Here is a 25,610-nt window from a genome sequence, read left to right on the forward strand (position 1 = left end):
CTTATTCCTTTGTGTGAGACATCTTTTCCTGACTATTTTATTAATTCTCTGTATCGGTGTCTGCTTCTTAGAGGGCTCCCTCAGCTTTCCCTTTGGGGGAATACAGAAGAGGACCCCACAAAATATCCTGGAAAGAGATTTGGGGGCCTCTACTAGCATTTTGCCATTTTCAGGGCAAAGCAGGCATCTATTTATTCCTGCCTTCTCTGTGCTGGTCAGCAGAAAAGACCAGTGGCATTTACCATCTGGAGCTGCTGCCTCTGTGCTTTCCCTGTCAACTGGAGTGTGCAGGACTCATCAGGGATCCAGGATTGGTGAGACAGATGCTAGTTCCTTGGGCAATTGTGGTGAAGTGGAGGCACTGCATGTGTGGATCAACTTTTCCTACCCCAGGAGGAAGCACAGAGCTGGGATTTTCCATCCACTCACTCTGGGCAGAGTTAAGGTGGGGATGAATCAATGGTGTCTGGTAGCCACCGCCTCTATTGTTGCTTGGGTGGCTAGACTGTGCTGAACCCAAAGGATCTCCAGGAATCCTGTCACAGATACTAGTTCTTTGGGTCAGCCCCACAGAAACATTAGGGCCCTGGACTTGTGCGCAAACTGCTTCCCACCCATCAGTAGGATGGTAACTAGAGGATGTGTTTCTGATCATAAGGCAGTGCTCTGAGGCAGAGTTTCTGGTGAAAAGGTCTCCCAATCCTCCCTACTGGCTTTGGTAAGAGATTTTCCACTCTTCTATGATGTGCAGGAGGCTTCCTATTAGTTTTTGGTTTCTCACAAAGGCAAATTGCCTGTGAAGTGTTGCTGAATTGGTCTGTTTGTTGGGGGATGGAGGAGATAGGGATTGTTATTGCACCATCTTCCTGCCCAGAATTTAATTTTGATGTTCATTGTAACAAGTTTTCATAGCTTTTTAAAAATGTTTGTGATAGTTTCAACATGTCCCTCATGTCAATATTGGTATCAGTTGGTTGTATTTTCCCATTTTTGCTGTGATTTTCTTGCTTGTTGGTAGAGGGTGTAATTTTCAGTTGCATTCTTCACGTTTTAATAATCTAAATTTGAAAGCAGTCACCCAGGTTAAGTGTAGATTTAGTGTGTTCTATTGTTCCAATGACAGTTTAGCTTTCTTGGGTCTTTTGATGTTATATTGTTCCAAGTGCTCCAGATCCTCACTAGTACTTATTTTTCATTTTTAAAAATGTATCCTTATTGATTAAAGTATTACAGATGCTATTTGTTATTTTGATGTTGATTTGAATAAGACCCTTATCAATTATATGATTTGCAAATATTATCCCCCATTTCATGAGTTGTCTCTTTCTAGATCCTTTGATGTGCAAAAGTTTTTGTAATTTTAATAAATTCCACTTTATTTTTGGTTGTTGTTTGTGCTTTCTGTGTCAGAACTAAGGAAAGACTGCCCACTGCCATATCCAAATTTATGGAGATTTACCCCTATTATTTCTTGTAAGAGTTTTATAGTTTCAGCTCTTATATTTGGATGTTTGATCCATTTGGACTTAATTATTGTACACTAGAGGCCCGGTGCATGAATTTGTGCCCTAGTGGGGTCCCTCAGCCCGGCCAGCAGAGATTGGGCTGAAACCAGCTCTCCAATATCCCCTGAGGGGTCCTGGATTGCAAGAGGGTGCAGTCCAGGCTGAAGGACCCCACTAGTACACGATCAGGGCCATGGAGGGACCACGGGGCGGGGGAGGCGGGGGTCCCAGGGCATGTCCGGCCATCTCATCCAGTCCTGATTGGCCAGACCCCAGCAGCAAGCTAACCTACTGGTCGGAGCATCTGTTCCCTTTGGTCAGTGTGCACCATAGCAACTGGTCAAACGGTCAAATGTTTGGACAGTTAGCATATTAGGCTTTTATTATATAGGATGGTGTATAATAATACCTGATATTATCTTTTGCATATGGATTTTCAGTTTTTCTAGCACAATTTTTGACGAGACTATTCCTTATACATTGAATAATCTTGGAAGTTATGTAAAAATCTATTAACTATAGATGTATGAGTTTATTTCTGAACTCATAATTCTATTGCATTGGTCTGTATGTCTCTCCTATTACAGTACCACACTGTTTTGATTATTGTATTCTAAGTTTTTATTATGAAAAAAACTCTTACAGAGTTTTAATTGGGTTACATATATTTTTATTCCCGAGCTGTAATATCTCTTTTTATATCTTAGATACAAGTTCTTTTAAAATATATGCACAAACAACAACAGAAAATAAACCGGAGTTCATTAAAACTACAAAAACTTTTGTACATAGATACAAAACAGAAATATATATAGAACAGAATAATAGTTGCAAGATGGGAAGGGGATTTGGAGGACTGGGTGAAAAAGGGAAGGGATTAAGAAGTACAAGTTGGCATTTACAGAATATTCACAGAAATGTAGAGTACAGCATAGAAAATATAGACAATAATATTGCAAAAATTATTTATGGTGTCAGGTGGGTACTGAAAATATCAAGGGAAACACATTTTAAATGATATAATATGAAATAATATTAATGTAAACTGTAATTAAAAAATAAAATTTAAATTAAAAAATAAATGAAATAAAAAAATATATATTATGAATCATTTCATCTAGGCCATGGTTTGCCTTTTTATTTTCTCAATAATATCTTTTTTAAAAATTAATATACCTAATTTTTTCAGCATATTTAGGTTTAAGAAAAAAAGTGGAAAGCACAGAAAATTTTCCTGAATCCTAACAAATTAGTTACCCTATTATTAACATCTTGGATTAGAATGCTATATAGGTTACAATTTATGAGTCAATCCTACTAATAAAGAGGGAATATGCTAATTGACCATCACACCATTGTAAAGATGGTGACGCCCACAGCCAATAAGAAGAGAATATGCTAATTGACTGTCACACCCTCAAAGATGGCGGCGCCCACATCCACAAGATGGCGGTGCCCAGTCCTCTCAGCCCTGCTGGGGTGGCAGGCACCTGGCCACTCCTTGCGCCTTCCTCCGGAGTCCCCCAGTGTCTTCAGACACCCAGCTGCCCAGTGCCAGCCCGAGGCACAGGCAAGACTCAGATGGCAGCTGCCCAGTTGCCCAGGGCCGCCCGAGACTCAGGTAACCAGGGCTGGTCAAGGCTTGCACTGCTGGCAGTGGAAGCAGCAGAGGTGTGATGGGGTGTTCCTTTCCCTGATTCCTGGGTCGGCTTCCGCACCTGAGGGATCCCAGACTGTAAGAGGGGCAGGCCGGGCTGAGGGACCCCCCTCTCCAGTGCATGAATTTTCATGCACCGGGCCTCTAGTATTAATATATTACTACTTATTAAATCTTACAGCTTACATTAGGATTTATTCTTTTTCTGATTCTGTTTTGCTTTTTCATTTTATATATTTTTTAGATTTAATGGTTGATGTATATTTATTGCCATTTTATTGTTCATAAGTTTTTCTTTTATCTTATTATTATTCTTCAAGAAATATTACATTTCATGTAATAGTGGTTTGGAGGTGACAAACTCCTTTATCGGTTTTTTGTTTTTTTTTTTTTTTTTGGTCTGGGATGCTATATGTCCTATTCTAAAAGATTCTTTCAAAATTATAGAATTCTTTATTATAGCAAGGATTTTTTGCATGGGATTTATAGGCAGACGAGTGTTAAGAGGAAGTAATTATAGGTAGATCAAAAGGAAATCTGCAAATCTGGTAAATAATATTGGTTAATTGGCTAAATCTGTGCATTTCATAATGTCTAGAAAGTAAGTATGAAACCACACACTTTATGTACAAATCATTCATGAATGTACCTTTATGTACTCTGTTAGAGGCATTGCTTTTATCAAGGATATGCCGCAGAGATGCCAAATTCAGTCGTGACACTAAACACCTGTTCTGGACTCAGGTAATTGCAAATTCCAGAGATCTGCATGATTGACAATCTAGTGTAACATTTTAATTTTTCCAAATTCCTTGAGTGGTAGAGTGAAAGCAAAGAAAATATAGGCTTTGGTTGAGTTTCTTCTCATATGCTTAAATTTCCTTTTCCTCCTCTTATCCTATCTAATAAAAGAGCAATATGCAAATTTACCATAAGTTCATCACACACAAGCCACGCCCACCAGCCAATCAGGAGTGAGTATGCAAATTAACCCAACTAAGGTGACTGCGGCCACAGAGTGAGCCGGAGGCTTGGGTTTCCCAGGCAATGGAGGAAGCCAAGCTTCCCACACATCCTGGCTTGCCCTGGGCTCCACTCAAAGCTTCAAAGTTTCAATTATAGAAGATAAATAAATCCCAACAAAAATGGAGGAAGCCATGGAGCTGGAGAGAGCAGGAGGCTTGGGTTGCCCCCGGCGGTGGAGGAAGCCAAGCTTCCTGGCCTGCCTTGGCCTCCGTTCAAGGATACAAAGTTTTAATTATAGAAGATAAATAAATCATAACAAAAATGGCTGCGGCCACAGATCTAGCAGGGGGCTTGGGTTTCCCCAATGATGGAGGAAGCCAAGCTTTCCATCCTCCCTGGCCTGCCCTAGCCTCTGCTCAAGGCTACAAAGTTTCAATTATAGAAGATAAATAAATCCCAGATACCAGGGCCTTTGCTTGGGTCCCGGGGCGTGGCAGGCCTGCAATCCACCACAGGCCCCTCGCCCATGTCCCACCCTGATCCGGGACATGCTTTAGGGCAAACCAGCCAGCCCTCACCCGTGCACCAGACCTCTATCCTATCTAATAAAAGAGTAATATGCAAATTGACCGTCACTCCAAAACACAAGATGACTGCCCCCATGTACTCTGTTAGAGGCATTTCTTTTATCAAGGATATGTGGACACAAGATGGCCGCCAGAAGATGGCTAGCAGGGGAGGGCAGTTGGGAGGGACCAGGCCTGCAAGGGAGGGCAGTTGTGGGAAATCAAGCCTGCAGGGGAGGGCAGTAAGGGGTGACCAGGCTGGCAGAGGATGGAAGTTGGGGGCTACTGGGCCTGCAGGGATGGGAAGTTGAGGGGGGACCAGGCCTGCAGGGGAGGGCAGTTAGGGGTGTCCAGGAATGCAAGGGAGGGCAGTTAGGGGCAATCAGGCTGGCAGGGGAGCAGTTAGGCATCAATCAGGTTGGCAGGGGAGTGGGTACGGGGTGATCAGGCTGGCAGGCAGAAGCGGTTAGGGGCAATCAGGAAGGCATGCAGGCGAGCAATTGGGAGCCAGCAGTCCTGAATTGTGAGAGGGATGTCCGACTGCCTGTTTAGGTCCGATCCTACCTGGATCGGGCCTAAACAGGCTGTCGGACATCCCTCATGGGGTCCCAGATTGGAGAGGGTCAGGCTGGGCTGAGGGACACAGCCCCCATGCATGAATTTCGTGCACCGGGCCTCTAGTATTTTTCATATTTTGTTGTCTCTGTCCTAAGCTTACAGTCATAAAATTTATTCAGAATAAGTTCACTAGTATAAAGAATATTCATATGGATTAGCCCTACAAGAACCACAGGGACTTTTAAATGCCATAACAGACAGATGGTATAACATTAGGTTGAAAGTTAATTTGAGTAAAATGGAATGATTCCTAGATTTAATTGTACTGTAAGAGTAATTATAAAAGTTTTTATTTGGTATTGATTTACACTTCTCAAAGAGAAAATCTAAAGTAATTACTTTTATGTCTTTTTATGTGTTTAAATATTCAGGGGATTATTGCAGTTGGTGAACGTCAGTTATGGAATTGAACCATTGGCATCCACAGCTATGTTTGAGCACATGCTTTATCAAATAAAGAATAATAAAGCTGATTTTCTCCCATTACAAGACAATTATCCTATAATCCAATTGGGAGAGCAGGCCTACAGGATTCTTGTGAAGTCAGAAGTAAGCCACAGTATTCTGATATTTTCATTTTGCTACTTTTGATAAACTTATTCTCATAGAAATTTGTTACATTTAAAAAAATTTTTAAGCATATTTATATTAAAACCTCTTATAAGATATTTAAGTATTTTATGAATATATGAATAAGAATATATACACTAATAAAAGAGAAACATGCAAATTGAACATACCTCCGCTAGGCACACAAGCAACACCCACCAGCCAATAAGGAGCGAGTATGCAAATTAACCCAACCAGATCAGCTGTGGCCATGGAACAAGCAGGGAGCTTGGGTTTCCCAGGCAATGGAGGAAGCCAAGCTTCCCGCACAACCTGGCCGGCAGACTGCACTCAAAGCTACAAAGTTTCAATTATAGAAGATAAATAAATCCCAGATACCAGGGCCTCCTGTTGGGTCACCAGGGGTTGTGGCCCGCCCTGCAAATCACCACATGCCCCTTGTCCAGGCCACCCCATGCACCGAAGGAAACCCCACCCTGATCTGGGACACCTTTCAGGGCAAATGAGCCTGCCCCCACCCACACACCAGGCCTCTATCCTATCTAATAAAATAATAATATGCAAATTGACCATCACTCCAACACACAAGATGGCTGCCCCCATGTGGTTAAAGATGGCTGCCCCCATGTGGACACAAGATGGCCCCCACAAGATGGACATCGGGGGAGGGCAGGTGGGAGGGATCAGGCCTGCAAGGGAGAACAGTTGGGGGTGATCAAGCCTGCAGGGGAGGGCAGTTAGGGATGACCAGGCTGGCAGAGGAGGGAAGTTGGGGGTTACCAGGCCTGCAGGGAAGGGCAGTTTGGGGGGATCAGGCCTGCAGGTGAGAGCAGTTAGGGGTGACCAGGCCTGCAGGGGAGGGCAGTTAAGGGTGACCAGGCCTGCAGGGGAGGGTAGTTAAGGGCAATAGGGCTGGCAGAGGAGCAGTTAGGCATCAATCAGGCTGGCAGGGGAGTGGGTATGGGTTGATCAGGTTGGCAGGCAGAAGTGGTTAGGGGCAATCAGGAAGGCAGGCAGGCGAGCAGTTGGGAGCCAGCAGTCCTGGATTGTGAGAGGGATGTCCAACTGCCCATTTAGGGATTGTGCCTAAATGGGCAGTCAGACATCCCTCGAGGGGTCCCAGATTTGAGAGGGTGCAGGCTGGGCTGAGGGACACACCCCTGTGCACGAATTTCATGCACCAGGCCTCTAGTCATATATAATTTGGAATTGTAATAAATATAAATACACATACTTTAAAAACGAAAATTATTCCTTTCCCCTGATATCAAGTTCCACCCTACCTAATAAAAGAGTAATATGTAAATTGACCGTACCTTCGCTACACCATAAGCCAGGCCCACCAGCCACGCCCCCAGCCAATCAGGATCAAATATGCAAATAAACCCAACCAAGGTGGCTACCGCCACAGAGAGCAGGAGGGAGGCTCTGGTTTCCCCGGCAACAGAGGAAGACAAGCTTTCCGCCTGCCCTTGCCGACCTAGGCCTCCACTCAAGGCTACAAAGTCTCAATTATAGAAGGTAAACAAATCCAAACAGAAATGGCGGCAGCCACTGAGCTGGAAAGAGCGGGAGGCCCCTTGCAATGGAGGAAGCAAAGCTTCTGCAGCCCTGGCCAGCCCAGGCCTCCGCTTAAGGCTACAACTTTTCAATTATATTAGATACATAAGTCCCAACAGAAATGGCTGCATCCACGGAGCAAGCAGAAGACTTGGCTCTGCACCAGGCTACAAAGTTTCAATTGTAGAAGGTAAATAAACCCCAGATACCAGGGCCTCCACTTGGGTCTCCAGGGGGCATGCCGCCAGCGTGCAAACCACCACAGGCCCCTTGTGCAGGCTGCCCCATGCCCCAAGGGAACCCCCACCCTGATCCAGGACACCCTTCAGGGCAAACCAGCTGGCCCCCACCCATGCACCAGGCCTCTATCCTATCTAATAAAAGAGTAATATGCAGATTGACCATCACTCCAACACACAAGATGGCTGCCCCCATGTGGTCAAAGATGATGCCCCCATGTGTACACAAGATGGCCACCACAAGATGGCCAGCAGAGAGGGCAGTTGGAGGTGACCCAGGCCTGCAGGAGAGTGCAGTTGGGGGGGACCAGGCCTGCAGGGGAGGGCAGTTTGGGGGGACTAAGCCTGCAGGGGACGGCAGTTATGGGTGACCAGGCCTGCAGGGGACGGCAGTTAGGGGCAAACAGGCTGTAAGGGGAGTGGTTAGGGGGTGATCAGGCTGGCAGGTGGAAGAGGTTAGGGGCAATCAGGAAGGCAGGCAGGTGAGCAGTTGGGAGCCGGCAGTCCTGGATTGTGAGAGTGATGTCCACCTGCCCATCTAAATGGGCAGTCTGACATCCCTCGAGGGGTCCCAGATTGGAGAGGGTGCAGGCTGGGCTGAGGGACACCACCCCCCACCCCTGTGCACGAATTGCATGCACCAGGCCTTTAAGTTTTATATATATATATATATATATATATATATATATATATATATATATATATATACTAGAAGCCCGAAGTTTCATGCAATAGACCTTCCTTCACCTGGCTGCCGGCACCAGTTTTCCGCCGGCACCAATTTTCTGCCAGTACCAGTTTCCTCTGGCCACCCGCCGATCCGAGCGCCTCCCGCCAGCACAATCGGCCACCCCAAGTTTCTCCAGTACCAGTTTTCCTCTGGCCACCCGCCGATCCGAGTGTATCCCGCCAGCGCTCCGATCGGCGGGTGGCCAGAGGAAAACTGGTGCTGGCGGAAAACTGGTGCTGGCAGCCACGCAATCAGCCACCCCAACTTCCGCCACTGGTGCCTTCTGCCGGCCCCATGGGTCCTCCTGCAACGCTGGCCATTGGGGCCGGTGAGAGGAACAGGAGGCGGGGACTCGTGAGTCCCTGCCCCCTGAGTCCCCGCACCCCGCTCCTCTCGCCAGCCCAATCAGCCATGCCAAGTCCCACCCCCTGCCTCCCACTGGCCCAATCGTGGGTGTAGCAAAGTGATAGTTATTTGCATACTTCCCTTTTATTAGGTAGGATATATATATATATATATATATATATATATATATATATATATATATTCATTCTAATTAAATATATATATTCTAATATATATATATATATATATATATATATAGAATATTCATTCTAATATATATATATATATATATATATATATATATATATATATATATATATTCATTCTAATTAAAGAGTAATATGCTAATTAGACTGGGAGACCTTCCAGGAGGCCTTTTGGACATCCTTCCAGACAAAGACATGTTGGTGGAGCTGAGGCAGAGATGGTTAGGGGCAATCAGGCTGGCAGGGGAGCGCAGTTGGCGGTGAGCAGGATGGCAGGGGAGAGGTACGTGGGGGCAAGCAGAATGGCAGGGGGGCAGGTGAGGGTGAGCAGGCAGGCACTGGGGGAGTTGGGGGTAAGCAGGCTGGCAGGGGGGCAGGTGGGGGTGAGTAGGCTGGCGGGGGTGCAGGTGGGGGCAAGCAGGCCAGCAGGGGGCCAGTTGAGGGTGATCAAGCCAGCGGGGGGGAAGTTGGGGGAGAGCAGACCACCATGGTGGCAGTTGGGGTTGATTAGTCTGGCCAGCAGAATGGTTAGGGGCGATCAGGCAGGCAGGCAGGTGAGCGGTTAGGAGCCAGCGGTTCCGGATTGTGAGAGGGAAGTCCGACTGCCGGTTTAGGCCCAATCCCCCAGGTATCAGGCCCAAACCGACAGTCGGACATCCCCTGAAGGGTCACAGATTGGAGAGGGTGTGGGCCAGGCTGAGGGACACCCCCCCATGCACGAATTTTGTGCATCAGGCCACTAGTGTATAATAATAAAAGCTTAATATGCTAATTAGACCAGAAGTCCTCCAGACGTCCTTCTGGGATGAAGCTGGGATTTCAGCTCTGAGATTGAGGCAGTGATCCAGGCAGTGAGGGGCGAGGGAGAGATCGAGGCTGCCCCAACTTCAAAGGCCTACTGTTGCAAGAATTTCATATATATATATATATATATACGTATATATATGTGTGTATATATATGTATATATATCTATATGTATATATATATAGATATATATACATATATATACACACATATATATATGTATGTATGTATATATGTGTGTGTGTATATATATATATATATATATATATATATATATATATATATATATATACTAGAAGCCCGGTGCACGAAATTCGTGCATGGCGGGGGGTTGTCCCTCAGCCCAGCCTGTACCCTCTCCAATCTGGGACTCCTGGAGGGATGTCCGACTGCCCGTTTAGGCCTGATCAGGCCTAAACGGGCAGTCGGACATCCCTCTCACAATCCAGGACTGCTGGCTCCCAATTGCTTGCCTGCCTGCCTTCTTGATTGCCCCTAACTGCTTCTGCCTGCCAGCCTGATCACCCCCTAACCACTCTGCTGCCACCCTGTTTGCCCCCAACTTCCCTCCTCTGCCAGCCTGGTCACCCCTAACTGCCCTCTCCTGCAGGGTTGATCACCTCCAACTGCCCTCCCTTGCAAGCCTGGTCCCTCTCAACTGCCCTCCCTTGCAGGCCTGGTCCCTCACAACTGCCCTCCCTTGCAGGCCGGTTGCCTCCCAACTGCCCTTCCCTGCTGGCCATCTTGTAGTGGCCACCTTGTGTCCACATGGGGGCAGGATCTTTGACCACATGGGGGCAGCTATATTGTGTGTTGCAGTGATGATCAATCTGTATATTACTCTTTTATTAGATAGGATAGAGGCCTGGTGCACGGGTGGGGGCCAGCTGGTTTGCCCTGAAGGGTGTCCCGGATTAGGGTGGGGTTCCCTTGGGGTGTGGGGCGGCCTGAGCGAGGGGCCTGTGGTGGTTTGCAGGCTGGCCACGCCCCCTGGCAACCCAAGTGGTTGCCTGGTATCTGGAATTTATTTTCCTTCTACAATTGAAACTTTGTAGCCTGGAGCGGAGCCAAGCCTCCTGCAGCCATTTCTGTGGCAGTTAATTCACCTACAATTGAAACTTTGTAGCCTTAAGTGGGTGAGCCCGACCAGGGTGTGCGGAAAGCTTTGCTTCCCCTGTTGCCGCCGGCAACCCTGGCCTGCTCTCTCAAGCTCCATTCTGCCGCCATTTGTTTGAATTTGTTTACCTTCTATAATTGAAACTTTGTAGCTTGAGTGGAGGCTTAGGCCTGCAATGGCTATTGGAAAGCTTGGCTTGCTCTGTTACCTGGGAAACCTTGCTCTCTGTGGCTGTAGCCATCTTGGATGTGGTTAATTTGCATACTCTCCCTGATTGGCTGGTGGGCGTGGTTTATGTAGCGGAGTGATGGTTAATTTGCATATTACCATTTTATTAGAGAGGATATATACAGTTCCATTATTATTTATTTTGCATCCTACTAATGCAGTTATACCCAGATTTGCTGGTAATTATTTTTTCCCTATTTTCCTTGCCAAAACATATTTTAACCCTTTGCACTCGCTTGCTTTTTTCTCAATTCCTTTATTCTACTCGGGATTTAATTTTTAAATACCCCAGATTTTACAAAGCGCGGCGGTAGAATAAAAAACCGGATTTTCTTTTCATACAAACTTATTTATTTGAATTTCTTTATATTGCAAATTATTGATACATTCAAGGAGTATAAAAAGAGCTGCTACCGATGCTAACCATGTTGAGTCACACTAGATATCCGAGTGCAAAAGGTTAACTCTGTATAAAACTATTATTTTGATAGAAAATTTAAAATTAGAAAAAAAATCAAGAATTTTCCCCCAAACATCATTATCTGGAGATAGTGGTATTAGAATTTTGGAATATTTGGTCCAATTTTTATATTGGTCCAATGTATCTTCTTATAAATGTGGATTTACAAATATATGGATTTGTTTTTAAACAAAAAATGATCTAACCATGTAAAATTCTTTGAAATTTCCTTTTTTGTTCTTCAGAGGACAATGAATTCATTGACTTTTTACACTTCTTAAATTACTCATGCCCTGGTGCAACATTCTAAACATTGAAAGGAAATTAATTAGAAGGTTGTCGGCAAGGTGGGACTGGGCAAGACCAGCCAGACATGCCCTGGAGCCAACCTCCCATGGTCCCTCCCCGGCTGGCCACGCCTGGGGTGGCACCCTGTTGGGCATCTGTGGAGTGAGTGGGGTACCTCTGGCAGGTGAGGTCTCTCAGCCTGGCGTACAGGGATTGGACCAAAACCGGCTCTCCGACATCCCCAAGGGTCCTGGATTGCAAGAGGGTGTTTCTCAGGTGACACACCCCAGAATCGGGCTCCCTCCTCTCTGGTTCCAGGGTGCATCACCCAAGAACCGCCTCTGCCAAGTCACTGCAGCTCAGCAACTCCTGCGTTGCGTGTCCGCACCCTGGTGGTCAGTGCGTGTCATACTGACCTGCTGGTTGGCCTGTCAGAAGGGCACTTAGCCTTTCAAATATATAGATTTTATGTGTCTTATTTTAAGTAATATTGGTTGACATTGATTAGCATATTAAATATATGTAAAGATTGCCACTTAATTCTTGTTTAAATGTAGAATGATCACATAACTTTAGCAAATAATTTGGCACTTTCTTTTTTTTTTTTTTTCCACAAGGAAACACAGACATGAAACTTTATTGCAGTCACTTAACACATTGGTGTTAATATTTTTTTCCAACAGAAACGAAAAGGGCATCTGGACTGTCTCCAGTTTGCCCTCACGAAAAACCATAATCTACCGTTATCAGAAACTAGTTGGTAAATTAAAATATAGTAGGAACTTTTCAGAATCTTCTTTTTCATGAAACTCATTAGAGCATCATCTCCATGTCAAAGCATTCACTCTGGGGCTGCTGAAACCTAGTGGAATGACCTCATCATCTTGTGAAGAACCTCCTGGGCCTCCTGGTTGTGTTGCTATGCTATGCCAGGGTGCGGGGGCGACCGGGTGTGAGGTCTCCTGTGGCATTCAGTCTGGGGGAAGGGGCAGAGGAAAGGGCCTGCAGTCTGTCCCTTCCAGAGGGAACGCAGTGGCCAGAGATCCAGGGTGCCAGCAGCAGGGGCCCATCGGGTCAGCACTTTGTGAGCCTCCAGGGGACAAGGCATGGAGGGGCTCTCAGCCTTCACACGTGGAATCTGCTATCTCCACCGCTCCACTACCTCAGCCCCACTTTGGTGTGGCATGGGGAAGAGGGGACCCCTGCCTGTTGGGGGCCCAGCCCCGCCAGGAGCAGTGGCTACACCAGGCTGCTCAAATCACGCCCTGCTCCAGCAACCTGGTGCTTTCCTCTCACTTTGCATTCCCACAATTACTATATGACTCAGGAATTCCATTTCCAAGTACTAAGAAAAATGGAAGACAAAATTTCACAAAGATATGTACATTAGTATTTATAGCAGCTTTACTTATAAAAGCTGAAATGTCTACAAATGATCAACAGGTAAATGTACAAGCAAGTTGCAATGGATATCTTCAATGGCACACTACTTAGGAAAACACTAATGAATTACTAATAATCACAACAGGGATGAAATCTGTATGAAGGAAACCAGACAGAAATGAGTACATGCCATATGATTCCATTTATATGAAATTCTAGAGCAGATCATTGTAACCTATGTTGAAAAACAGCAGATCATTGGTTTCCTTGAGCCTGTGGCTATTGACTTGGAAGAGGGTAATGACAACATTCTTGGCCTGACTTATGGAAATGGTTACATGGCTGTTTATATTAATACCAACAATGTAACTGTATACTTAAAATGGATGCATTTTATTGGGTGTAAGCTACAATGAAGTCAATATAAATAACTGAAAGTACAAAAATGATGAGAAAATAGAGGCAATGTTTGGGGGAAAGTTGATGGGAATTTGTTAGCTTGAAGGTTGGAATAGGATTATAGAGGAAGATTTTGAGAGAAAGGAAACAAGGCTTCTCCCTCATCGCAGCAGCATTTTTTTTTGAAGATTCCAATTATTCAAATTTATAAAAACCCTAGGTCTGACACGACCAGAGGCTTGACCAACCGGAAGTCAGTCCTACAGTCAGCACTGGGTTGCTGTGGCGACAACCAGGTCGGCATGGTGACCCAGCACTGACTCCTGAGGGGGGCTATGAATCAGGCCTGAAGAGAGGCCTGAAGAGAAAAGCAGGGTTTGATCCATAGCCTTTGTGGCAGAAGTTGATCAGCACTTGATTCTCTCTTTCTCTCCATGTCTGGCCAGCAGCCACACCTCCATTTCTCTCCAGGCCTCCACTGTTTCCCTCCAGGCCTATACTGGGGCTGCTTTTCTGATTAGGCCCCATTGATAGGCCCAGAGATGCTGACTGGCATAGAAACCAACCAATCAGAACCAAATCTAGGTAAAGTGTGAGGAGCCAATTGCTGCCTAGGAGGCAGAGCTTTTGACAATGACTGGCATAGAAACCGACCAATCAGAACCAAATTGGCTGGCAGAGGAGGGCAGTTGGGGGTGAGATAAGGCCAGCAGGGGAGCAGTTAGGGGTGATCAAGCAGGCAGAGGCAGTTAGGGGCAATCAGCCCAGCAGGGAAGGGCAGTTGGGGGCGACCAGGCTGGCAGTGGAGGGCAGTTGGGGGCCATCAGGCCAGCAGGGGAGGGCAGTTGAGGATGACTAGGTCAGCAGGGGAGGGCAGTTGGGGGCGATTGGGCCAGCAGAGGAGCAGTTAGGTGTTAATCAGGCCGGCAAGGGAGCGGTTAGGGGATGATCATTCTGGCAGGCAGAAGTGGTTAAGGGCAATCAGTCAGGCAGGCGGGTAAGTGGTTAGGAGCCAGCAATCCTGGATTGTGAGAGGGATGTCTGACTGACAGGAATCGGGCCTAAACTGGCAGTCAAACATCCTCTGAGGGCTCCTAGATTGGAGATTGTGCAAGCTGGGCTGAGGGACACCCCCCACCCCAGTGCACGAATTTCATGCACCGGGCCTCTAGTCAAAAATATAAAGTGAAAGCTTCTGATTGGTACCTAAAATGTTTGTTTGGAATTTCACCTGCTTATTTACTTAGTCAGCACTCATCCTCTTATTTTCCTGTTACCTGTATCTTTATGTATCAATAGTTATTTATCTACTAGAGGCCGGTACACAAAATTCATGCACAGGTAGGGTCCCTAGGCCTGGCCAGTGACCAGGGCCAATCTGCATGGTGACTGGTGGGACAATCGGGAAGTCCCCGTTGGCACCCACCTTGGCTGGCTTGGTGTTGCCTGCTCGCTGATCCAGCCCCCCGCTGCCACTGCTAGTCACCTCCCTTTGTGGGGCGACAGGTGAAAAAATTGGGGGGCCCCTGCTGGCACCCACCTTGGCTGGCTTGGTGCTGCTCGCTTGCTACCCCTGCCCCCTGCCACCACTGCTGGTTGCAGTTCCTGTGTTGAGCGTCTGCCCCCTGGTAGTCATTATGCATCATAGCGACAGGTCGTTCTGCCCATCATTCTACTGGTCAGTTGATTTGCATATTAGGCTTTTATTATATAAGATACCTCTCTGTGTGAACATATATAATGCAAATAATTATATACCATAGAAGAATTTTAAAAATGTTTTATTTATCTCATGTCCTCTGTTTCACAGAAAACATTGGATGTTATGCTATTGAAAAGAACTCTGAAAATACAAATCATTATGGATAAAGCCTTGGTAAGCATTCTTGATACATTTCATCATATCTTTGTTTTGTGTTTAAATACAAAAGGAATAAGAAACATTCTTTCTTTGCAATACAGATATAAAGTGTTCAAAATGTGTATTTCAGTACAGCAGGGCATAAAGATATATCAATTGCCTCTTCATTGTAATATGGAGACCAGTATTTATGGTATTGATATCTAAATCAGTATGCAACTCCTGTAACAATGTATAACTTTGTGTGTGTTGGAGGCTTCTACTACACTATAATACATTGGATTATGACTAACTGCAAATATTTCCAATCCACCCCTAATTGTGGTGAAATTTTCTTTCTTAAATTGGTTTCCATTTTAAAACAAGTATTTGTTTTATTACTCAATTGGTGGTTCCTGTTATTGAGTATTTTCTTTCATAAGATTATTTTATGCTTTATAAACACTTGTGATGCCTGGTGGAAGTTATAAATGTTAATAATGGGGAGGATTATTCATAGGAATGTTCATTTAGTTATGGGAATTCTTAACAAAGCCATATGGATCAGAAGTTAAACAGTCTAATTTTTTATCACTGATATTTTTTCATCAGTCTCTCAATGACTACAATAATGTTCTACTTTTTTCTTTTTTAGGTTCTTTGTTGTTTAAAGTATTACATATGAATCCTTTCCACCCATTTCCTCTCCCCGTTCATTCTATCACCTTTCTGCAAATGCCCTCACCCCACTTACTGACTGTGTTCATGGGTTACACTTATATGCATGCATACAAGTCCTTTGGTTGATGTCTCCCCAGCTTCTTCCCTCACTGTCTCCCCTTGCCTGTGAGGTTGGATTGTCTGTTCAATGCTTCTATGCCTCTGGATCTATTTTAGTTCACCAGTTTATGTTGTTCACTATATTCCACAAATGAGTGTTATCATGTAATATTTATTGTTCTTCTACTGGCTTATTTCGCTTTGCATAATGCTCTTCAGCTCCATCCATGCTGTTGTACATGGTAAGAGTTCCTTCTTTTTTACAGCAGCATAGTATTCCACTGTGTAGATGTACCACTGTTTTTTAATCTACTCATCTGGTGATGGGCACTTAGGCTGTTTCCAAATCTTAGCCATTGTAAATTATGCCACTATGAATATAGGGCTGCATATGTCCTTTCTGATTGGTGTTTCTGGTTTCCTGGGATATATTCCTACAAGTGGGATTACTGGGTCTAATGGGATTCAATTTTTAACATTATGAGGAAACTCCATACTGTTTTCCACAGCAGCGGCACCAGTCTGCATTCCCACCAGCAATGCACAAGGGTTCCTTTTTCTCCACATCCTTGCCAGCAATTTTCATTTGTTGATTTGTTGTTGATGGCTGTTCTGACAGGTGTGAGATAATACTGCATTGTCATTTAGATTTGCATCTCTCAGGTGATTAGTGACTTTGAGCATGTTTTCATATGTCTCTTGGCCTTCTGTAAGTTCTCTTTTGTAAGGGGTTATTTATGTCCTTTGCCCATTTTTTAAAAAATTTCTTTATTGATTAAGGTATCACATATTTGTCCTCATCCTACCATTCCCATCCCACACCCCTCCCCACACATGCCCCCACCTCCCTGTTGGAAATTTTGGAAATTAAAACCTTATTGTATATAATATTGGCAAATATGTTCTGCCATGCTGTGGGCTTTCTTGTTGTTTTGTTGATGGTTTCTCTTGCTGTGCAGAAGTTTTTTATTTTGATATAGTCCCATTTGTTTCTTTTCTCCATAGTTTCCTTTGTGCTAGGTGCTGTATTAGTAAAAATATTTCTATGACATATGTCTGATATTTTTCTGCCAATGGATTCCTCTAAGATTTTTATGGTTTCTTGTCTTATGTTTAAGTCCTTTAACTATTTTGAGTTTATTTTTGTGTATGGTATAATTGGTGGTCTAGTTTCCTTTCTTTTTTTTTTGCATATATCTGTCCAATTTTCCCCACATCATTTATTGAAGAGACTATCTTGATTCCATTATATGCTTTTGCTACCTTTGTCAAATATTAATTGAGTATAATGGCTTGCATCTATTTCTGGGTTCTCTGTTTGGTTCTATTGGTCTATATGTCTATTCTTGTGCCTGAACTAGGCAGTTTTGAGAGCAGTGGCTTTGTAACACAGCTGGATATCTGCTATTGTGATCCCTCCAACTTTGCTCTTCTTTGTCAGGATTGCTGTGAGTATTCGGTGTCTTTTTTTATGCCAGTTGATTTTTTTCGCAGCATTTGTTCTGTGAAGTATTGGTATTTTAATGGGGATTGCAATGAATCTATAAAATTCTTTGGGTAGTATAGACATTTTAATGATTTGATTCTACCGATTTATGAGCATGGTATATTCTTCCATTTTTCTTATGTCTTCCTCTATTTTTTTTTCAAGGTCCTGTAATTTTCTGATCAGAGGTCTTTTACCTGCTTAGTTAAGTTTATTCCTAGGTATCTTCATTTTTTTTGTTGTAATGGTAAATGGGATTGTGCATTTAGTTTCTCTTTCTGTAAGCTTGTTGTTGTATGAAAAAAGCCATAGATTTCTGAGTGTTAATTTTTTATCCTGCTACATTGGCAAATTCATTTATTCAGTCTCATAGTTTTTTTTTTTTTTCTTTATGGAATCTTTGAGGTTTTCTATGTACAATATCATGGCATCCATGAATAATGACAATTTTACTTCTTCTTTTCCAATTTGGATGCCTTTTATTTATTTCTTCTTCTTTTTTAAATATATATTTTTATTGACTTCAGAGAGGAAGGGAGAGAGAGAGATAGTTAGAAACATCAATGAGAAAGAATCATTGATTGGCTGTCTCCTGCACACCCCCTACTGGGAATTGAGCTAGCAACCCAGGCATGTACCCTTGTCTGGGATCAAATCCACCCTGATCTGGGGACCCCTTCAGGGCAGGCCAGCTGGTTCCCACCTGTGCACTAGGCCTCTATCCTAGTTTCTAGAATGCTTTTATTTTTTCTTTGATTTCTTTGGTAACCCAATCATTGTTTAATAGCTGCTATTTAGCCTACATGTGCTTGATTTTTTTGGAGCATTTAGGGGAAGGGAGGGAGGCCCCAGCTGGTGGTGGCATCAGGCGTCCAGGTGAAGGGCGGGAGTACTCAGCTGGCAGCTGGAAGCCGCTAGGGATCCTACCAGTGCACAAATTTCGTACACTGGGTCACTAGTTTTGAATAATATAATTATCACTAGGTGCCCGGTGCATATAATTTGTACACTGGGGAGGGGTCCCTCAGCCCAGCCTGCCCCCTCTAACATACTGGGAGCGCTCAGGGGATGACCTACTGATGGCTTAGGTCTGCTCCCCATTGGGAGTGGGCCCAAGCCGCAGTCTGGCCTCCCTTTGTGGGAGTCGACCAGGCTGATCAGGGGAAGGCGCCAGCCCCATCACCCTGCTGCTGCAGCCACTGCCAGTCACTGCAGCTGCTAAGGTATTTTCATCAACATGGACTCCAGTACCTTCTCCATGAATAAAGACAACTTTCTTTAAGCATTTTCAAGATGTGTCTTTCATAGGATATGATATTTCTTTCTTTATTTTTCTTTTTATCCTCACCTGAGGATATGTTTCCATTGATTTTTTTCCTCTTCTCTCTGATCCCAGGCTCGGCCCCTTCCAAAGCCTAAAGCCTCCACCCCAGGCTTTAGGCTTGGGTAGGGGACCCTCCTTCCCCTCCTATCGCAGGCTCGGCCCCTTCCTAAGCCTAAAGCCTCTGCCTGATGGCCGGCTGGGAGTGACCTGGGTGCGGAGGAAGTTCTTGGGACCAAGGTATGTATGCAAATTAACTGCCATCTTTGTTGGGTTAATTTGCATACTCATTCTTATTGGCTGTGGGCATAGCAGAGGCACAGTCAATTTACATGTTTCTTTATTATTAGGTAAGAAGATATTATATGACATGTGATTTTTGTCTAGGAATTTCCTGGTATATAATTTCATATTTTTAATATTTCTATGTCTTTGAAATCTAGGTGTTTTAATTTTAATTTTCACAAGTTATCTTTTTTTATAGCCTTTCCTATTTGGGGTATTGATAATTTGTGATTATTGACTCATTTACACATCATACTTTTATTTCTTTATTCTTACTTTTCACATATTTAGCCTTAACCCTTTGCACTCGCTTGCTTTTTTCTCGATTCCTTTATTCTAATCGGGATTTAATTTTTTAAATATCCCAGATTTTACAAAGAGCGGCAGTAGAATAAAAAACTGGAGTTTCTTTTCATACAAACTTATTTATTTGTATTTTTTATATTTCAAATTATTGATACATTCAAAGAGTATAAAAAGAGCTGCTACCGATGCTAACCGTGTTGAGTCACACTTGACATCCGAGTTCAAAAGGTTTAAAAGGATAACTTTCACTCATACCACACTCAAGCTGCAGTGTATAAATTTACAATGTGGTTTAGTGAGAAAGGTCATATACAAATAAATGCCAAGGTGCAAACATAGCATTTTAGGGAGTTAAGAGAATAGAATCATAGAATCCCTTTGTCTATTTCAGAGAATTGTGACCATTAGATTTTATTTTTTGTTAGTAATCTTTTGCAGACTTGGTGAAGATTATTAAAAATCGGAAACTGCCACTTTTTATGCTCTTCTCAAACACTTTTAAATGTGTGTGAAAAAAATCAATATGAAGGATTTCAGAGAAAATGTTATAATTTTTTGTTCTCTAAAAGGAGTACATATTATTAAATTTGCTCACTATTATGGTACTCAGAGCTCTGTGTTAGACCAAAAGACTTAGTGGTTTAGTTAGAGACTTGATTCTGGTTCTTAATCTTAGTATTTATACATTCTTGGATTGTTAAATTTTAACCCTTAATTTTTACATCTGTGAACAGGAAGATAATCGGAATATCATCCTGTTAATATTATTTATTAATATTTAAATGCTGAATGTTTATGTCTAAAACTTCTTAAGCATTTGATAAATCTTAATCTTCTGCTTTTGTCTTTCACTGAGTCACTTATTATAGTATTTCATATCTATTGAAATGTGATATCTTAGTAATTTTCACTAGTGATTAAGACATATAACTTGTCTTTCAGTATGATTATATGGGCTCTGAAGTGGCTGTTGCAACTGAGAAAATTGTCCATATCTTTGGTCTTATCAACACTGTAAGTGTTTATGTTTTGTATTCTAAATAAGAAGCATTCTCATTTATGCAACAACATTATTTATAGATATAGAATTAACATTTTTATAAAAGTACTAGGGGCCCGGTGCACAAAATTCATGCACTGGGGAGGGGTCCCTCAGCCCAGCCTGACCCCTCTCACATACTGGGAGCCCTCAGGGGATGTCCTACTGATGGCTTAGGTTCGCTCCCCATTGGGAGCGGACCTAAGCCTCAGTCTGGCCTCCCTTTGCAGGAGGCAAGCGGGCTGATCGGGGGAAGGTGCCAGCCCCATCACCCCACTGCTACAGACACTGCCAGTCACCGCAGCCAGCAAGGTATTTTCATCAACATGGACTCCAGTCCCTTCACCATGAAAAAATGACAACTTTCTTTAGGCATTTTCAAGATGTGTCTTTCATAGGATATGACATTTATTTCTTTATTTTTCTTTTTATCCTCACCTGAGGATATGTTTCCATTGATTTTTTTTCCCCTTCCCTCCGATCCCAGGCTTGGCCCCTGCCCAAGCCTAAAAGCCTCCTCCCAAGGCTTTAGGCTTGGGAAGGGGTTCCACCCCGGCACCTCCGATCACAGGTTTGGCCCCTTCCCAAGCCTAAAGCCTCCACCCCAGGTTTTAGGCTTGGGAAGGGGACCCCTCCACCCCTCTGATTGCAGGTTCGGCCCCTTCCCAATCTAAAGCCTCTGCCTGATGGCCGGCTAGGAGTGACCTGGGTGCCGAGGAGGTTCCTGGGACCCAGGTATATATGCAAATTAACCACCATCTTTGTTGGGTTAATTTGCATCCTCACTCTGATTGGCTGTGGGTGTAGCAGAGGTATGATCAATTTACATGTTTCTTTATTATTAGGTAAGATAGTGCTACCAACCTGTTTCACTTCCAATGGGTTTCATCTTCAAATTATTAGCATTTCTGTATAGAGATGTAATGTTATATCTGTGATTGTCTAAACTGTATATCATGCATCTTCTGTTTTCAGATGTTTTCCCATTTGGAACTGACTGTTATGTTAACATCTTTGGAGATCTGGTCAGATCAAAATAAGATTTTATGTACTGGGGAAGCTAATGAAATACTACAAAGATTTGTGTCATGGAAAGAAAACAATTTGCTTCAGAGGTCCCATGATATGGCATTCTTGTTGATGTAAGTTCCTTATTTGCATTGAAAATATGGTTTATCAAATTATTTTATATATTAGCTATCAAAACTACATATAAATATTAAGTATAATGACAAAAAAGAATGTATGAGTACAATGTTGGCAAGTGCAAAGTAAAAATATCAGATAACAAGGTAGCATAACAAATCATGGTCGGCCATTATTTTCAGAGTGGACTATTTACCTGTGGAAATGTAATGAACTGGAAATTATAGGAAGTCTTGGGATATACATGGGCCTCTGAGTTTTTAAAGATTTTCTTAGATGCAAATAACTGAAGCCACCATTTTAACATTAAATAAAATGTAATAAGTTAAGAGAATGCAATAATTGTATACAAAGCTTGTCACAATCCACAAGATTAAAATGGCAATGTGCTCACCTCTGGTATTCCTGTATTGACCTAAATTGTAGCTATTTAATTACTTGCAGTATACCTTTCAAGGGATTGTGCATAGATTTTTGTTTTAATAATTTAATTATTTTAGATTTTAAAAATTCATAATTCTGAAGTCTTAAAGAATTATAGAATAAATCTATTGGTATATCCTGTAGAATCTAAGGTGAGGTTTGTAAATTTAGGAGCAACTTTAAGAACTAAAATGAATGAGGACAGTTTGTGCACCCTATTTCTCTTTTTCTTCATATTCTGTCTCTCTATTTGTCCTCCAATGCAACATTTTTATATGTTTCACTATGTGAAAATCATGGCAGTAATCCCTTCACATAGCTTTAAAGGTTTCGCTATGTGAAAATCATGGCAGTAATCCCTCCTGACTATTACAACCTATAATTATATCCACCCAGAAGTGACAACAGTGCTGATTAAATGTTTGTAAGGATTGGACACTGCAGTGTCCTGGGAAGTGTATCAAATAATGTTGAAGCGTTTCTTAGAACTTAACTTTGTATAAACTACATGAGGTTACCCAAATAGAAAAATGATTAAATGCATTGGAGTTGATATGAAATACTCACATTTTAACAAAAAGAGCTTTATTGAGGAATCCAGTTCTTAAAAAGTCATTAAATTATTAATCATTTAAAATGCACTTATCCTCAATACAATTTTTATTATTTAGTTATAGGGATTATCCAAATTATGTGGGAGCAACATATCATGGAAGGGCATGCGATCCAAAACTTGCTGCAGGAATTGCTCTGGTATGCATTTTATTCCCATCTCTTCAGGAGTTATTACCCTGTTGAAAGTTAATATCCGCTTCAAGGAGAAAAAGTACATGTAGTGTATCTACCACAATAGTTTGACAGAATTTTAGAAATTGTTTTTATTTTTATTTTTATAGATTATGGAAACTCAAATGGTGTAATACTAAAAATGGTTTTTATTATGGTTAAATACATATAAAATATAGTATGTTAACTATTGTAAGTACATGGTGCAGTAGTGTTAATTTCTTTACATTGTGATAAGCTTATCTGCAGAGCTTTTCATCTTTCATAACTGAAACTTTGTACCCTTTGAGCAAAATGGCCCTATTTTCCAAACCTTCTAGCTCCTGACAACCACCATTATACCCTCTGCTTCTCTGAGTATGACATTTTTACATTCCATGTATAAGGGAAATCATGTAATATTTGTCTTTTCCTGACTTATTTCACTTAGGATTGTATTACCCTGCTACACCCATGTTTATGCAAAGGCAGGATTTTATTATTTTTATGGCTGAATAATATTTCATTTTGAGCTACCTTTGCATATCTGTATATATAAAAGCATAATATGCTAATTGACCAGACAGTCTTAAGGCCGCTCACTATGATGTGCACTGACCACTAGGGGACAGACGCTCAACACAGGAGCTGCCCCCAACCCTCAGGCCCCAATCGCCCTATCAGGGTCCTGCAGGAAAACCTCTTGGCCCCTCCTCCCGGCTGGCAGGCTCTGATCGCCAGATGGGGAACAGGGAACCATGGATGGGTGGAGGTGTACGCAGGCTGCACCAGACCAAGGTGGGTGCAAGCAAGTGTGGCCTGATTGCCCCACTGGTTGCCCCACACACAGAGGGCGACCGGCAATGGTGGTGGGGAGTGGGGGCAGTTGCAAGCAGCTGGGGAAAATTGGCCCTAATCACAGGCTAGACCTAGAAACCCTATCCATGCAGAATTTCATGCGCTGGGCCTCTAGTGGTATAATATAGGGGTATATAAGTATGCATATGTGTCTGTTTTTGTAATTGTGTGTGTGTGTAACATTTTCTTTATCCATTCATTTGGCAATAGACACTTAGGCTGTTTCCATACCTTGGCTATTCTGAATAATGCTGCAATGAAAAGGCAATGCAGATATCTGTTCTATTTCAAATATGTTTGATATATACTCAGAAGTGGGTTTGCGGTATCATATGGTAATTCTATTTTTAATAATTTAATAACTGCTTACAATAGTTTATAATCTCAACAGTTTATATTGCATCATGAAAACATCACCAACACTCGTTATTCTCTGTTTGTTTTTTATCCTCACATAACCCGATGACATGTTTATTGATTTGAGAGAGGAAGAAAGGAAGTGAGACAGAAAGAAAGACAGAGAGAGAGAGAGAGAGAGAGAGAGAGAGAGAGAGAGAGAGAGAAGTCGATGTGAGAAAAAAAACATTGATTGCTTGGAGACTCAAACCCAAAACCTTGGTATGTTCCCTGTCTGGGAATCTAACCTGCAACCCTTTGGTGTATGGGATGATGCTCCAACCAACTGAGCCACCCAGCCAGGGCATTGTCTGGATTTTTAAATAGCAGCCATCCTAATTGATATGAGGTGACAGCTCATTGTGGTTTTCATTTGTATTCCTCTGATTGTTAGTAATGTTGAGCATCTTTTCATATGCCTTTTGGATTTTTGCATATCATCTCTGGAGAAATGTCTATTCAAATCCTTAGTACATATTTAAATTGAGCTATTTGATTTTTTGTTGCTAAGTGGCAGGAGTTCTTTATATAATGGTTATTAACCCCTTATCAGATACATGATTTGCAAATATTTTCTCCCATTCTGCAGGTTGCTTTTATACTCCATTGATTTTGCTCTTTGAAACACAAAACGTTTAAGTTGGGTGTAGTCCCATATACCTATTTTTGCTCTTGTTGCCTGTGCTCTTGGCATTATATCCAAGAAATTATTGTCAATCTCAATGTCATGAAGATTTTCCTCTATGTTTTATTCCATTTGTTTTGTAGTTTGGGTCTTACCTTTAGATTTTTAATCCATTTAGAGTTAACTATTGCATATGGTATAATATAAGGGTCCAAGTATATTCTTTTCTATATGGGTGTTCATTTTCCCATTACCATTTATTGAAGAGAATTATCTTCTTTTCCACTCAGTATTCTTTTTTTAAAATTTCTTTATTGATTAAGGTGTTACATATGTGTCCTTATTCCCTCATTACCCCCCCCCCATCCCTCTCACTCATGCCCTCACCCCCATGGTGTCTGTGTCCATTGGTTAGGCTTATATGCATGCATACAAGTCCTTTGGTTGATCTCTCCCGCTTACCCCCACCCTCCCCTACCTTCCCTCTGAGGTTTAATGGTCTGATTGATGTTTCTCTGTCTCTGGGTCTATTTTTGTTCATCAGTTTATGTTGTTCATTATATTCCGTAAATGAGTAAGATCATGTGATATTTATCTTTCTCTGCCTGGCTTATTTCACTTAGCATAATGCTCTGCAGTTCCATGCAAGCTGTTGCAAATGGTAAGAACTCCTTCTTTTATACCGCAGCATAGTATTC

At 42.6% G+C, this 25,610-nt stretch overlaps 1 protein-coding gene across 1 annotated transcript in view; it reads left to right on the forward strand.

Moving 5' to 3' along the window:
• The window catches only part of LOC307104492 (A disintegrin and metallopeptidase domain 3-like), a gene marked incomplete at both ends in the record, with an annotated part of 119,008 nt that overhangs the window by 22,385 nt on the left and 71,013 nt on the right, over positions 1–25,610 (forward strand). The window contains 8 exons of the mRNA XM_079779378.1: positions 3,830–3,906; positions 5,684–5,861; positions 12,544–12,616; positions 13,463–13,608; positions 15,453–15,518; positions 20,603–20,674; positions 21,675–21,841; positions 22,940–23,021. Of these exons, the coding sequence (XP_079635504.1) occupies positions 3,830–3,906; positions 5,684–5,861; positions 12,544–12,616; positions 13,463–13,608; positions 15,453–15,518; positions 20,603–20,674; positions 21,675–21,841; positions 22,940–23,021 (861 nt within the window). The remainder of the gene's footprint in view (positions 1–3,829; positions 3,907–5,683; positions 5,862–12,543; positions 12,617–13,462; positions 13,609–15,452; positions 15,519–20,602; positions 20,675–21,674; positions 21,842–22,939; positions 23,022–25,610) is intronic.

Source organism: Cnephaeus nilssonii (assembly GCF_951640355.1).
Source record: "Cnephaeus nilssonii genome assembly, chromosome: 8".
NCBI classification, from domain to species: domain Eukaryota; kingdom Metazoa; phylum Chordata; class Mammalia; order Chiroptera; family Vespertilionidae; genus Cnephaeus; species Cnephaeus nilssonii.